A 16,395-nucleotide genomic window follows, 5' to 3' on the forward strand; every position below is an offset into this window, starting at 1 on the left:
ACCCACTATAAGCCAAGAAGTCTTCTAGATAATTGTAACAGTGTGAACAAATCAGATGAATATCCCTGTTCTCTTAAAGCATACATAATATAATTAGATAGAAATAATAATCTTAAGTAAATTATATGGTGTTAGAAGGGTATAAGTGGTACAGAAGACAAATAGAGTAGGATAAAAGGAAGCCATTCTAAAACTCTCCTTAGACCACCAATATTAATATATCCATGACTTTATCACCTATTCCCAAATCTCTATCAATGATATTTTTTCTCAGCAGCAATACTCGAAAGACCTTTTCACAATTTATCATGCCTCACACTCAACTCAGTGTTCATCTTCCACCATAACCTGTTCCTATTTTGATAATAGCATCACCATCCAGTGGGCCAGCCAAGTCAGATACCTAGATGCCTCCTGTAGTCTTTAGATCTTATCTGTCCCAGAATATTATTTATCTGCATAAATATCTCTAATATTCTTCTATCATCACTTCTGCTCCTCTAATTAAAAACTTCAGTAAACAGCAGGATCAACTGTGCTGTTGAATCATGGTTCTACCACTTACTTGCCATTTGGTTTTGAAATTAACCTCTAAAAGTGCTAGTTTTTCTTACTGTAAAATGGAGACAACCCTCCTAGGGTTGCTTTGATTAAATGAATGTGGCTGGAGGTATCAACATCAAAATCATCAACAGTAGCAGCAGCATTAATTTCTAAAATAGCTCTTAAGTTAGTTTTTCCTTCTCCCATCCTTATTCTTCTCTAATTTTTCCCAACACTATAGCCCTAGTAATCATCAAGATCCACAGGTCTAAACTCAATGACCCTATTAAACAAGTTCTCAAGGCCTTCAGCATAAGTCCAAATGCCTTAGAATGGAAAATTTTTTTCTCCTTTCCTTTCTAAAACTTAAGCTTGTTAATAAATAAAGCATCATCATTATAGGCAAGCCAGCCTAGAGCTGAACTTTTCTGTGAAAGATCTTCAAAATATAAATTTCAGTTTCTTTGTTCAATTTACAGTCTCAGCAGGTGATTTTAAAGTTATCACAAAGTTGTCTTTTTTTTCCTTCCAAGTACATATTTCATTTTTATGGTCAAAATATTAAATGGTCTTTGATTTCGATCACCATGGTATGACGGAATACAAAATAAGCATTGTGAAAACTTTTGCAGCAATGGAAGCCAAACAGATGACTTAAATTATTTCCCTCAGGCTTTCTATCACGTTTTTTCTTCCTATGAAATAAACAAAACATCATTGATTGACTTCAGGGATTGTTATGCATGTGTTTGTATGTGTTTTTGTATGTGTATGCATACTCATGTGCTTGTAGGTGAACTGGCATTTACTAAAAGCATCTTTTTAGATAAAAAAGTCACCATAAAAATTATATAAAACAATAAAATATCAGAAACTACCACAGTGTTCTAGAAGCTATTTATATGATTTTATATTATAGTCTTATCTACCACTAAAAAGTAAAAACATTCTATGTATTCATTTATTTGACAAGTACTAGTGTAAAAATAACATAAAATGAAATTTACTATATACAAATATTGAGGCTGAGCAAATTCACAATTATAGAGCAGGTCATAGTATAAGAGCATATAACTATAATCGAGTATGTGTTCTAATTACTGAGAAGCCTTCTGAAACAAGTATATTATATTACTTAAGGATTAAGCCATATTTTTTTAAGCCATATTTTAAATATATTTTACTTATTGACCATTATGAAACTTGTAGAATTAATATATTTAAAGTGTAACTACTTTAAATGATTGATAAATGTAGTTTAGATAATTATGAGAATTAAATTTTAATGATGTCATAAATGCAAGAGAAATATGCTATGTCCACCAATTAATTACCAAAAAACTAATAACCCAGAACTTAGTATTAAGATTTGGATTTAGTATCAATTATGTTATTATTAATATATATAAATTCAGATAATATAAAGTTAAGTTACCTTAACTTTTACCTTAAAAATATAAGTATTTTAGTTTTACATAAGGCCTCATATTTTATGAAATACATTAATAGGTTTTTCTAATGTTAAATTATAACTGCATTCAGTCATGATTTTTGTATCATTCTCTGCCTCGCTTGCTAACATACATTTTTAGGATTGGCACCCATGGTCATAAGTAAGATTGGATCATAAAAAAAGGCCTCATATTTTTAAAAAGCCAAAATATTATATATAATATATATCTCACTAACATTCACTCAAGAAAGAATTCTGGTAAAATTGTCTATTACTGGAGTTTCTTATGAGAGATAAAATGTATTTTAAAATTTGGTTATTTAATCACCATACATAGTACATATCCCTTATAAAAAATTCTAAAAATGAAAGAGCTTAATTTTTTAAAAAACAGCTGTGATTCACCATTACAATGTTTAACCACATATTCGATTTTAATCTTTTTTCATTTTATATCATGAAAACTTTTGTTATTTTATGTGTTCCAAGACAAATAAAAATTAACTAGGAAAAAAATCTAAAACTATGTTTATGATATCCAAGACTGTGCAGTGTAATAATAAAGAATGAATAAAGCAAGGTAAGGAGACATGCAATGCATGCTATTAAAGTGTCAGTGTCTAATTACTCATTTAAAACAGTAAATAGAATCCTAATGGTCACTCCCTTAAATATGACTAATTAATACAAAAATAAAGAAAATTAGGAGATAAAATAGTACTATCAATCTTGTTATGACAGCTAAAAATGACTTTGCTTGTAAAGCAATTAATGTATTCTGAAATTGCCAGGGACTAATTATTAATTGGCTACTTAGTTAGATATAAAAATTCACAAATGATTAATGTCTATTTGATGATAACCCTACTTACACTGTGGTGAATGATAATTAGACATTTGCAACTTGATATTCCTCTGTCCAATTCTTTTACAAGAACATATGAAATGATGTTATATTCAAGATAGTGTCTGAGGAGGATTATTTATGAAACATGTGGAAGATCTTACCTGTCCAACCAGGCAAGCAGACTCTTGGCTGCTCCTATGAGATCCACAACCGAAGTCAGAAAGTCATTTGGCAATTTTCGGCTGGTTCTCCCATCATAATGGCCACTCCTTCTCCTCCCTGTTATAAAATTCTGTAGATTTTTGGCAGATGCATTCAGCTTGTGAGAAAGGGTTTTTAGATTTTCTGTTTCCAAGCCATAATTCTGAATTATAAAAAGAGAGAAAACAAATATGCTTAAAGTCAGTATTATATTCATTCACTAAAATATTCACTGAGTAGGTTACTACGTACAAGCAACAAAATTTGTATTGACTAAGATAGGATTCCTGGCCTAGCAGAACCCACAGTCAAGTGAGGATCTTGGCAAATGTCAGATAAAGAAATTACAATAAAATGTGTTAAGAGCTAGTATGAACGTGAAAAGATCAGAGTATTATATCTTGGAACTATGCCATGCAGGAAAGAAAGATTACCGGGACTCATAAGTGTTTTTTCAACCCAAACTTAAATTCATTTACTTGTGAAATTCATTTTTATCCTTATTTTTTTATTAAGAGATATTATTTATTTGAGAGAGAGGGAGAGGGGGGCGGGAGAGAGAGCGAGCACGAGTTGGGGAGTGGCACAGGGGGAGAGAGAGAAGCAGGCTTCTGGCTCAGCAGGGAGCCTAACACAGGGCTTGATCCCAGTACCCCAGCAGACCCTGAAGGCAGACACTTAACCTACTGAGCCACCCAGGTGCCCCAGTAATTACTGTTTAGTGTCTATTCTATTTGCATATGTGTAGTCATGAATGTAGATGCTACGAAAAATTCTGCTTTGCCAAAGTGAGGAAAAAAAGCACAACCCAATGATAAAATGAAAAAGAAATAAATCATATGCAATACAGCTTTATTCTGTGTCTTCTCCATAATGACTTATATAAGAAATTTCTTCTATAATATGGTTCCAAAAAAAAACCTCTGATTCCTCATTGGAACCAATATACTTTCTCCTTTTTATAATACAAATTATGACACTGAACTTATTTCTATTTTTCTCATGGTTGTACTAGCTCACGGTCAAATATGAAGCACACCAAAAACAATCATACTGACTTTTTGATAAGTTTGTTTTCTTATAGTTCCTTGGTCTCACTTTTGAATTTGCAGTGGTATTTACTATTTCACCTTAAATATTATGTCTATAAGTTAATGCAGGAAGAAGTTATATGAATAAATATATCTAAGCTTTTTTAAAAAACCACATTGAATGCAAAACACTGTAGGATCTCCACAAATAAACTTTAAGGAAAGACTTCCTAAGTTATAATAAAATTTTAAAAGAGTTAATTGTGCACTGTAGAACACCTCCAAGAAAGGCTGGTCAACCTGCTCAAAGGATGACCTTCATCAAACTACTTAGCATGTACATTATTGTCATGTGTAAAATTAAAAGTATTATTACCTTATAGAAAACCATTAAACCCAAACAAGTTTAGATAGCTTCTGAGGCCCAAATGAATTCTAAGTTTGATTTATTCTCCTTTCATAGTTGATGACAACGAGGCACAGAGAGATTTTTCTCGTGTGCTTAACAGAGCTTAGACAGAATTCTGAATGGGACTATGTCACAAGGCCATATGTGAGGGGATGCCTAAGCAAAATGGTAGATAAAATACTAGGGATATGAAAAAGAGAAGCAAATCGCACAATAAATTTAGCTATATTAAGTCAACAATCATTGGGTAATTACTTTATATGAAATTTGACGTTATTTCTTCTATGATAATTTAAGAAAAGAAACTTGGAAGAGAAAACAAAGGAGGGACTAGTGGAGGGTTTGGACACATAAACATCATATGCCAAGTTATGTAAAAAGAAATTAAAAATATAAATAAATAAATACCAAGTTATGTATGTTATCATTGAAGGTTTCATAGTGATAAAAGTCTGAATGTTCTTTGCTAAAAATTTACATTTTTTATTAAAAGAACATTTCCTTTTGGAGCCATGCGTCTGTTTTTTTTTTTAATTCAGTATATTAAACATTCACTACTAAATTTGAATTGTTGTATTCTCTCAAGTCAAAAGGTTTTGTTTGTGCAAATAAAACAACATTCTATTCAGATTCTCTTGCATCTGAGGGTGGATTATCTGTGAAACATTTGGGAGATTTTACCCAGCTTATCAGTATGTTAAGGAAATCCTTTTACAAGTTTATTAAAGATACTCTTTAATGACTAGGTAAGAACAATTTATAATCCTATCAACTTATTTATTCATTTATTTGGCTTAAAACAACAGAAATTTACTTTGGAGATCAGAAATCCAAAAATCACTACCAGTGGGATAAAAATCACAATGTTGGCAGGTCCACGTTTCTTTCGGAGGCTTGAATCCCTGCCTCTAAAAGCATCTGGTAGCTCTTGACATTCCTTGGTTTGTGGCCACTGTTAACTCCTGTCTCTGTCTCTGAGGTCACATGGCCACATCTTCTGTGTGTACCAAATCCCCTTTTGCCTCTCCCTCATGAGGACACTTGTGATTGGATTTGTGGTCCACCTGGATAATCAAAATTAATCTCCCCCTGCAAAGATCTTTAATCACATCTGAATATGTACATTACTCACTTGCTGGAGGAAGCGAAAGGCCTCCTCCAAAGTTAGGAACACCTGCTGGTCCCTTCCAAAGCTCATTCTCAGCTGCCCTTTGGAGACTCTATGAACTAAATTTCAGACACTTCTAAATTGCTTTCCTGAAAGTATTTTCAGAAGTTTTCCCCCGTGTTAAGGCATCTTCCCTGAAGTACAAAAGTATTTTCATTTTCGTATATTAATGATTTTCATGAGGAAACATTTGTTTATAAACATAATAATTTCTTAGAGATGATCAAGTGATTAGTTCATTAGAGAGGAAACTAATCAATCAACCTGTAATGTAACTTTCACTCTATAGCTATTAGCCACCATAGAAGTTAATTTATCTTTATATACAATACTAGCATCTCAGATATTTTCTGAGAAAAGGTCAGAATAATTTAAAAAGAATACAGATCTTGCAAATAAAAGTGTGAAAGCAAAGTAAAAATACATTGAAACCTTCAAAATTTAAGATAATGCTAAAATTATTTTTTAAAATACAACTCAAGAATTAGGAAATAAAAAAAAGCTTGTAGATAAAACCTGGAAGGATACCCTGAGAGAACTTCTAACCTGGAAACCTACTAAAGAAATATCCTACATGGACTGGAGGTGAAAAATGAGGAGGACTGAGGAATGCAGTGGGCAAGAAGAGACAAAAGATATGTAGTGGATGATGGAGAGGGATATTCTTAAAACTAATTCTAGTTAAGTCAATAAAAAGAAATAAAATGAAATAAAACTAGTTAAACCAATAACTCAAAAGCATTTTAAAGAAAGTTCTTTAAGACCATAGGGCGCCTGGGTGGCTCAGTCAATTAAGCACCTGCCTTTCAGTCTCAGGTCAGGATTGTGAGTTCAAGCCCCACGTTGGGCTCCGTGCTGAGCATGGAGCCTACTTAAAAAAAAAAAAAAAAAAGAAAATTCTGTAAGACTATAAAAATAGGTTAGAAGCTTGTCTGTATACAACAGTATCTGTGTCGTACTATTTTAACACAAGGGATAGATTAGTTGATCTCAAGTTAATTTTTATCATCACAGCTCTCAATTCTAAATAGTTCAAAATCAATTACTGACAACACACAGATCTTCTTCCTATTTCCTTCATGAAGGCAGATGGTGTGCTGTCTTACTAAGTCACCAGTAAATCATGCTCCCTTGCCTCCTATACCAAGAAGTGACAAGTGAATGAAGCACCCCTTTGCTTTGGTCCAGAAATATGCAGACAGTAAGCACTGACTCAAATTTTACTTTTTAAAGAGTTATTTATTTATTTGTTTGTTTTTAATTAAAATTCCAGTTAGTTAACATAGTGTTATATTAATTTCAGGTGTACAATATAGTGATTCAACAATTCCATACATCACCTGGTAAGCTCATCATGACAAGTGCCTTCCTTAATCCCCATCACCTATTTCACCTATCCTCTCACCCACCTCCCCTCTGGTAACCTTTAGTTCATTCTCTACAGTTAAGAGTCTTTTTCTTGGTTTTTCTCTCTCTCTTATTATTTCCCCTTTGCTTGTTTTGTCTCTTAAATTCCACATATGATATGATTGAAATCATATGGTATTTGTCTTTCTCTATTTCACTTAGCATAATATACTCTAGGTCCATCCATGTCGTTGAGAATGACAAGATTTCATTCTTTTTAAAAATATTACTTTTTTTAAAATTTAAATTTGATTAGCCAACATATAGTACATTATGAGTTTCAGATGTAGACTGTAATAATTCATCAGTTGCATATAACACCCAGTGCTCATTACATCATGTGCCCTCCTTAATGCCTATCACTCAGTTACCACATCCCCCTCCACCTTCCCTGCAGCAACCCTCAGTTTGTTTCCTAGAGGTAAGAGTCGCTTCCATTTATTTATTTATTTATTTATTTATTTATTTATTTATTTATTTATTTATCTATTTATTTTAATTTTTTAAAAAAGACTTTATTTATTCATGAGAGACACAGACAGAGAGGCAGAGACATAGGAAGAGGGAGAAGAAGGCTCTCTGCAAGAAGCCGGAGGTGGGACTTGATCCTAGGACCTGGGGATCACGACCTAAGCCAAAGGCAGACGCTCAACCACTGAGCCACCCAGGCACCCAGATTTCATTCCTTTTAATGTCTGAGTTAATAACCCATTGTATTATATAGCACTTCTATATCCATTTGTCAGTCAATGGAAAATTGAGCTCTTTCCCTAATTTGGCTATTTAGATAATGCTGATATAAACATCAGGATGCATGAATCCCTCTGAATTAGTATTTTTGTATTCTTTGGGTAAATACCTAGTAATGTGATTGCTGGATCATAGGGTAGTTCTATTTTTAACTTATATTGAGGAACCTCTACACTGTTTTCCGGAGTGGCTGCACCTGTTTGCATCCCCACCAACAGTGCAGGAGGTTTCTCTTTTCTTTACATCCTCACCAATACCTGTTGTTTCCTGGGTTGTTGATTTTAGCCATTCTGACAGGTGTACAGGTGTAAGGTGATAGCTCATTGTGGTTTTGATTTGCTTTCCCCTGATGGTAAGTGATGGTGATAACTTTTCATATGTCTGTTGGCCATCTGGATATTTTCTTTGGAAAAATGTCTGTTCATGTCTTCTACCCATTTTTTAATTGGATTATTTGTTTTTTATTTATTTTTTAATAATAAATTTATTTTTTATTGGTGTTCAATTTGCCAACATACAGAATAACACCCAGTGCTCATCCCGTCAAGTGCCCACCTCAGTGCCTGCCACCCAGTCACCCCCACCCCCCGCCCTCCTCCCCTTCCACCACCCCTAGTTCGTTTCCCAGAGTTAGGATTATTTGTTTTTTGAGTGTTGAATTTTCTAAGTTCTTTATATATTTTGGATACTAACCCTTTGTTGGATATGTCATTTGCAATTATTTCCTCACATTCTGTAGGTTGCCTTTTAGTTTTGTTTATTGCATCCTTTGTTGTGCAGAAGCTTTTTTTAACTTGATGAAGTCCCAATAGTTTACTTTCGCCTTTTTTCTCTTGCTTCAGGAGACATACCTATAAAGAAGCTGCTATGGGCGATGTTACTACCTATGTTCTCCTCTATGTTTTTTATGGTTTCAGGTTTCACATTTAGGTGTTTAATCCATTTTGAATTTATTTGTGTATGGTGTAAGAAATTGGTCCAGTTTCTTACATGTTTTTGCATGTTGCTGTTCAGTTTTTCCAAAACTATTTGTTGAAGAGACTTTTTCCACTTGATATTCCTTTCCTGCTTTGTCAAAGATTAATTGACCATATAGTTGTGGGTTCATTTTTGGGTTTTCTATTCTGTTCCATTGATTTGTGTGTCTGTTTTTGTGCTAATATCATACTGTTTTGATTACTACAGCTGTGTAATATAACTGGAAGTCTGGAATTGTGATGCTTCCAGCTTTGCTCTTCTTTTTCAGGATTTCTGTGGCTATTCGGAGTCTTTTGTGGTTCCATACATATTTTAGGATTGTATGTTCCAGTTCTGTGAAAAATGTTTGTGATATTTTGATAGACTGCATTAAATGTGTGGATTGCTTTGAGCAGTACAGACATTTTAACAATACTTGTTCTTCTGATCTATGACCATGGAATGTCTTTCCATTTCTTTGTGTCATCTTCAATTTCTTTCATGAGTGTTTTATAGTTTTCAGAGTATGGATCTTGTACCTCTTCGGTTAGGTTTATTCCTAGTATCTTATTGTTTTTGCTGCAACTATAAATGAGATGGATTCTTTAATTTCTCTTTCTGCTGCTTCCTTGTTGGTGTATAGAAATGCAACACATTTCTATATGTTGATTTGTATCCTGTGACTTTACTGAATTCCTGTATCAGTTCTAGCAGGTTTTTGATGGAGTCTTTTGGGTTTTCTACATAGAGTATCATGTCATCTGCAAATAAACGAAATTTTGACTTCTTCCTTGCCAATTTGGATACCTTTTTTTTTTGGAAGATTTTATTTATTTATTCATGACACAGAGAGAGAGAGAGGTGGAGAAACAGGCTCCATGCAGGGAGCCTGATGTGGGATTTGATCCCGGCGTCTCGGGATACCTTTTATTTCTTAATGTTGCCTGACTGCTGTGGCTAGGTATTCTAGTACTATGTTAAATAACAGTGATGAGGGGCCCCTGGGTGGCTCAGTGGTTGAGTATCTGCCTTTTGCTCGGGTCATGATCTAAGAGTCCTGGGATCAAGTTCCGCAACAGGCTCCCTCCAGGGATCCTGCTTCTCCCTCTACCTGTGTCTCTGCCTCTCTCTCTGTGTCTCTCATGAATTAATAAAACCTTAAATAAAAATAAATAACAGTGATGAGAGTGGACATCCCTGTCTTGTTTCTGACTGAATAGGAACAGCTCTCAGTTTTTCCCTATCGAGGATGAGGTTAGTTGTGGATTTTTCATAGATGGCCTCAATATGTTGAGGTATGTTCTCTCTAAACTTACTACTTTGTTTTTATCACAAATGGATATTGTACTTTGTCAAATTCTTTTTCTGCATCTATTGAAATGGTCATTTGTTTCTTATCCCTTTTTTCTAACAATGTGATGTTATCACGTTGATTGATTTGCAAATATTGAACCACCCTTGCAACCCAGGAATAACTCCCACTTGACCATGGTGAATGATTTTTTAAATGTATTGTTTGATTCAGTTTGCTAGTATTCTGTTGACGATTTTTGCATCTATGTTCGTCAGAGATATTGGCCTGTAGTAGATAGAGTCTTTATCTGGTTTTGGTATCAGGTAATGCTGGCCTCATAGAATGAATTTGGTTTTCCTTCCTTTTCTTTTTTGGGAAGAGTTTCAGAAGAATAGCTATTAACTCTTCTTTAAATGTTCGGTAGAATTCCCTTTGAAGCCATCTGGCCCTGGACTTTTGTGTTGGGAGATTTTTTGATTACTGATTCAATTTCTTTGTTGATCATTGGTCTGTTCAAGGTTTTTATTTCTTCCTGTTTCAGTTTTGTAAATTTATATATTTCCAAAAATTTATCCATTTCTTCCAGGTTGTCCAATGTATTGGCATATAATTTTTCATAATATTCTCCCAATAACTGTATTTCTGTGGTGGTTATTTCTCCCCTTTCATTTATGATTTTATTTATTAAGGTGCTTTCTCTTTTCTTCTTCAATAAGTTGGTCTAGAGGCTTCTCAATTTTATTAGTTTTTTCAAAGAACCAGCTCCAGGTTCAATTATCTGTTCTGTTTTCTTAGTTTCTATATCATTTATTTCTGCTCTAATTTTTATTATTTTCCTTCTTCTGCTGGTTTTTGCCTTCATTTTTTTGGTTCTTTTTCTATATCCTTATGTGTAAGGTTAGGTTGTTTATTTGAGGTTTTCCCTGCTTTGAGGTAAGTCTGTATTGCTATATACATCCCTTTTAGGACCACTTTTGCTGCATTCCAAAGGTTTTGGACCATTGTGTTTTCATTTTCATTTGTTTCCATGTATTTTTTAATTTCTTCTTTGATTTCCTGGCTGACTCATTCATTGTTTAGTAGCACACAGCTTAAACCTCCATGTATTTGTATTTCCAAGTGTTTTCTTCTGGTTGACTTCTAGCTTCACAGTGTTGTGATAAAAAAAAAGGTGCATGGTATGATTTCAATCTCTTTGTGCTTATTAAGGCCTGTTTTGTGATCTAATATGTGATCTATTCCAAAGAATATTCCATGTCCACTTGAAAAGAATGTGTATTCTGCTGCTTTTTTTCAGATGAAATGTTCTGAATATACCTGTTAAGTCCATCTGGTCTAGTGTGTCATTCAAATTCATTGTTTCCTTGCTTGTTTTTGTTTCAATGATCTATCCACGGATGTAAGTGAAGTGCTAACATCCCCTACTATTATTGTGTTATTATCAACTAGTTTGTTTATATTTGTAACTAATTGTTTTACATATGTGCGTGCTCCCATTCGGGTGCATAAGTACTTAACATTTTTACATATCTTTTTGTTGGATTGTCCTCTTTATAATAATATAGTGCCCTTCATGGTCTCTTTTTACAGTCTTTGTTTTAAAGTCTGATTTTTCTGATATAAGTATTGCTACTCTAGCTTTCTTTTGACATCCATTTGCATGATATTTTTTCTTCATCCCCTCAATTTCAATCTGTAGATGTGTTTAGGTCTAAAATGAGTCTCTTGTAGGCAGTATATAGATAGGTCTTGTTTTTTTATCCATTCTGACACCCCATGTCTTTTGATTGGAGCATTTAGTCCATTTACATTCAAAGTAACTATTGATAGATACCTATTTAGTGCCATATTATTACTTGTTTTGCTGTTGTGTCTGGAGGTTTCCTTATCCTTTCTTGTCTTTGTATTTTTGGTCTCTCTTTTCCACTCAGAATCCCCTCAATATTTCTTGTAGAGCTGGTTTAGTGGTCATGAACTCCTTTAGTTTTTGTTTGTCTGGGAAACTCTTTATCTCTTCTTCAACTCTGAATGATAGCTTTGCTGGATAGAGTATTCTTGGCTGCAGATTTTTCCCATTCAGCACTTTGAATATATCCTGCCATTGTCTTCTGGCATCCCATGTTTCTGTTGAGAAATCTCTACCTAGCCATATGGGTCCTCCGTAAATTAGGGACTTCTTTTGTCTTGCTGCTTTTAAGACTTTTTCTTTATCACTGTATTCTACAAATTTAACTATAATATGTTTTGGTGTTGGCTTGCTTTTGTTCATCTTGATCAGAGTTTTCTGTGCCTTCTGGATCTAGATGTTCATTTTCCTTACCCAGCTGAAAACTTCAGCTATTACTTCTCAAATAAGTTTTCTGCCTCCTTTTCCTGGGATTCCCATAATATGAATGTTATTATGCTTGATGGAGACATTGATTCTCTAAGTCTTTTCTTGTGTTGCATAATCCTTCTCTTCTTTGTTCAGCTTCATTACCTCCTATTATTTTGTCTTCTAGGTCACTAATTCATTCCTATGCTTTTCTAGCCTGCTGTTCATTGCACCAAGCCTGTTTCTGATTTTGTTTATTGCATTATTTATTTCAGATTCTTTTATAACACTTTTATCTCTGTGGTAATGGTCTCACTGATGTTTTCCATTCTTTTTTCAAGGCCAATGAGTATCCTTATGATTGTCACTTTTCATTCTCCATCAGGCATGTTACTTTTATCAGTTTTGCTTTGATCTCTGGTCATGGCTGTACCTTCTTCTTTCATTTGGGTTAAGTCTCTCTGAGATCTTGGCATTTTGCCTTCTTCTCTGTGTTAGAAAAGCCAGTTGTGTCTCCTGCCCCTGAAAGTAATGGAGTTATAAAGAAGAGGTCATGTAATGCCCAGGGCCTGGCACTTCAGGGAGTGTCTCTGGTGTGTGCTGAATTCACCGAGTTGTGTTTTGGCTGTTCTATCCTTCAGGTCAGTTGTCTGCACAGGCTCTCCTAGCCTACTGTGGGCAGTGTTTGGTCCCTGGCCTGAATATGGAGAGTTTTAATTAGGTGTGCCCTGACCTGCTTGTCAAATGAGACCTGATACCAGCTCCACCAGAACTGAGACCCTGTGGGACTCTCTGGCTGAAAGATGTGGTGTGGGCAGGGGTTTGTCCTAGTCTTCTGTGGGAGGGTCCTACTGCACTAGGATTGAGGTGAACTTGACTGAAAAGTCAAGAGTGCAGGGAGGTGGGGCCTGGTGTAAGCCAGTTAGGCAGCCAGTGTCCCTGCTGAGAGGTGGAGGAGGGAAATGGCACCAGCCAGCTCCTTTGTTCTGGGAGAGAGAGATGTCTCTGTGAGAGCTGCCTCTCTGTGCTACACCAAGTGGATAATTTCTCCCCTGTCAGCCCCAGGCATTCCTCATATTGCTAATTCCAGGCTGTCTCCCGCCCCCCCCCCCCCCCCCCCGACCCAGGTTGTTTGTCTGCCTTCTCTTCAGGAGCAGGGCAGTGTCCTCAGGGCTCTATCCCAGCAAAGCCTACTGACCTTTAAAACTCTAGGCTTTAAGCCCTGCTGGTTGCCAAGAACTCACAAAATTCAGCCCCTCTCGTTTTCCAAGCCAATGGCTTTGGGGAAATGATTTCCTTGTGTACAGTTCCCCTATGTGCTCCTTTCTCTGTAGCCCTTCTCTGGGCCCATGGCTCCCTCCCCTCAGCAGCTCTGTGAGCTGTTTCTCCCCTAAACCATGTCTCCACATTTCTTACCATCTTGATGTGGCCTCTTCTCTCCCTTTTATTTGTGGAGCTTGTTCTATACCCCCCTTCAGGTCAATTTCTGGAGTATTTAGGATGATTGAATAGTTATCTAGTTGTGCTCCTGGGATTAGACAAATTTAGGGTCCTCCTACTCTGCCACTATCTTCCTCTCCTACCTATTCCCTCAACTTTTAAAAAGTGCAGATTTATGTAATACAGACTTGTTTTGTACTGGATATGCATTGGGACAAATACGCATGACTACTATAGAAAGGACTATATCACGAAAACAAAAGCTAGGACATGAAATGTAGTTAGTTATTTTCTTTGTCCTATATGTTACATATTTGTTTATATACTGTCTGTCAAGAACCAGTTGTGGCTACACTCATTCAACATAGCCAGTCTATTCTTAAATAATTGGTGCTAAGTTCATACTGTTCTGTATTAATTAGACGTGTGCAAAAGCACAGGAAAGAAATGAAGGATACACTTAACATTTTAAAAGATCAAGCTGGCTGTATCCTCACTAGTGGCAAATTCCCTAAACACTTAACAAAAAAATATTCAATATTGGCACCACGTATTTTACAATGTCAATGTTATTTTATTCAGAGCCCTTAATTTGATTGCATGATGTAGCAGGTGTTTAGGTTTTATAATACTTTGCTTTATAAATATGAGTGAGTCGTAAAAGGATTGCTTTAATGAATATTTTTTAGAAATGAATTATTTTGAGATGAATGAACCAAGCAATTATGTTGCAAAGAAACAAATCCTAGCAATTGCAGATATCCAAATTTTCATGCAAAATACCTATTATATGAAAAGTACATGAAGAATGAAATGAAAACTGTTCTTATCCTGTCATAAATGATTCACTTATACTTCCCAATAACAAGGTTTATTGTCAGAGCATAAATTAAGGGCTATACATTGAACTATATATTTTATTTAAGCTTTACTATTTCAGTTAATATACTGTGCTCTCTGTTGAAGCACACTAAATGATAGCATAACAGCAGGAAAGAGTTAACACACCTCCAAATCATGAACAGCTTCTTTCTAGAATAACATGGTACGATAATATAGCTGGTGCTTAAATAAATATATGTCGCATGAATGAACAAGTTACTAAATAAACCTTTGATTTTCATGAAATGCCATAACATTTATTCCCCACTAACTTTAAAATAAGGCAGATGAAAATATTCCATAGCTTGAAAGAAGCAGAGGAATTTGGTAATTTTTCTGTGTCTTCCTTTTACAAGGAACAGAAACTTCAGTCAGAGGCAAGAGAAAAAAATTACAGTTCTCTGGGAAAAGGCAGAAGAAAACTTCATTCAGTAAGATAACATTAATTTAATATCCTCTATGTGCTAAGTACTGGGCAGAGAGCATAAAAAAACCTAAGCAAAAAATTCTAATGTGATACAAAATGTAAGTTGCCTTTCTTCCTATCACTTCCCACTCTGCACCAGCCAAATCAAAACTGTCATTTTTCTCTGAATATTTCATACTCTCTCACAATTCTGTCTTTACACATAATATTTCTTCTGCCTAGAAAACTTTCCCCCAACTTTTTGTCTGGCAAATATTCTACTCATCCTGCAAGCCCCAATGCAAATCCCACCTACACTTCCTGGATCCCACAGTAGTTTTCATCATTTCCTTCTGCACTCCCCTGAGATTTTCTTTAAATCTATATTATCTGACTATTGTCTTCTTTACTAGATTGTATACATCTTAACACCAAGTATGCTTTTTACACCTTTGCAATTCTTGTGGCATGACTGTCTGAGCATAAATATATAAAATTTTTAAAAGAAGAAATAAAAACAGTAGATGTAAGGAAAAAAGTAAAGTAGAAAGCCAATAGAGACAGTTAAGTTTCAAAGAGAAAAGACACAATACCCCATTCCCAATAGCACACCTCCTGGTCTAGTCAACTCAGCTTGTTGATGAGGGATCTCACCTCCTAATTTAATAATGGTATGTGAACATAAATCAGAATTCATTGCTCAGAAATTCACTTTATATTCACTGGAAAATATTTATTACACAAAATGGAAGATATCTGCACTTAAAAAAAGATTTTGTTTATTCATTCATGAGAGACACAGAGAGAGGCAGAGAGGGAGAAGGAGGCTCCCTGCAGGGAGTTGGATGTTGGACTCGATCCTAGGACCCCGAGATCATGACCTGAGCCAAAGGTCAATGCTCAACCACTGAGCCATCCAGGTGCCTCGATATCTGCACTTCTAACTTACTGATGTATAGTCATTAGGAAGTGGTAGAAGGGAAGTTTAATATTTGTCCTCTTTGGGGAATGTGACCAATTTATTGCTGAATAAACACAGAAAGAATGAATTTAATGTGTTTTTCCCAAGAAAATGATGCAACACTGTGGTGTTTAAATGCAGAACTATGGAAGAATTAAAACTCAGCATCTAAGAGATTTACCACAGCTCTATGCTGAGAACACTGAAATGGTCTAGACATGTATCTCTCATGCCATCTTTGTAAGCAAGTTTAGGTCAGCAGAGATTGTTCATGGGCCAAACTCTAAAGTCTGGAGGTCCAGACTACTTGTAGGTAGTGCTGTAATCATCAA

At 35.1% G+C, this 16,395-nt stretch overlaps 1 protein-coding gene across 5 annotated transcripts in view; it reads right to left on the bottom strand.

Annotated features, from left to right (window-relative positions):
* CNKSR2 (connector enhancer of kinase suppressor of Ras 2) overlaps positions 1-16,395 on the bottom strand; it is a 277,033-nt gene that overhangs the window by 204,644 nt on the left and 55,994 nt on the right. For all 5 annotated transcript variants that reach the window (XM_072818027.1, XM_072818026.1, XM_072818029.1 and 2 more), the window contains exon 3: positions 3,005-3,207. In XM_072818027.1, coding sequence (XP_072674128.1) covers positions 3,005-3,207 — 203 coding nt within the window. The remainder of the gene's footprint in view (positions 1-3,004; positions 3,208-16,395) is intronic.

This window comes from Canis lupus, chromosome X (genome assembly GCF_048164855.1).
Source record: "Canis lupus baileyi chromosome X, mCanLup2.hap1, whole genome shotgun sequence".
Classification (NCBI taxonomy): domain Eukaryota; kingdom Metazoa; phylum Chordata; class Mammalia; order Carnivora; family Canidae; genus Canis; species Canis lupus.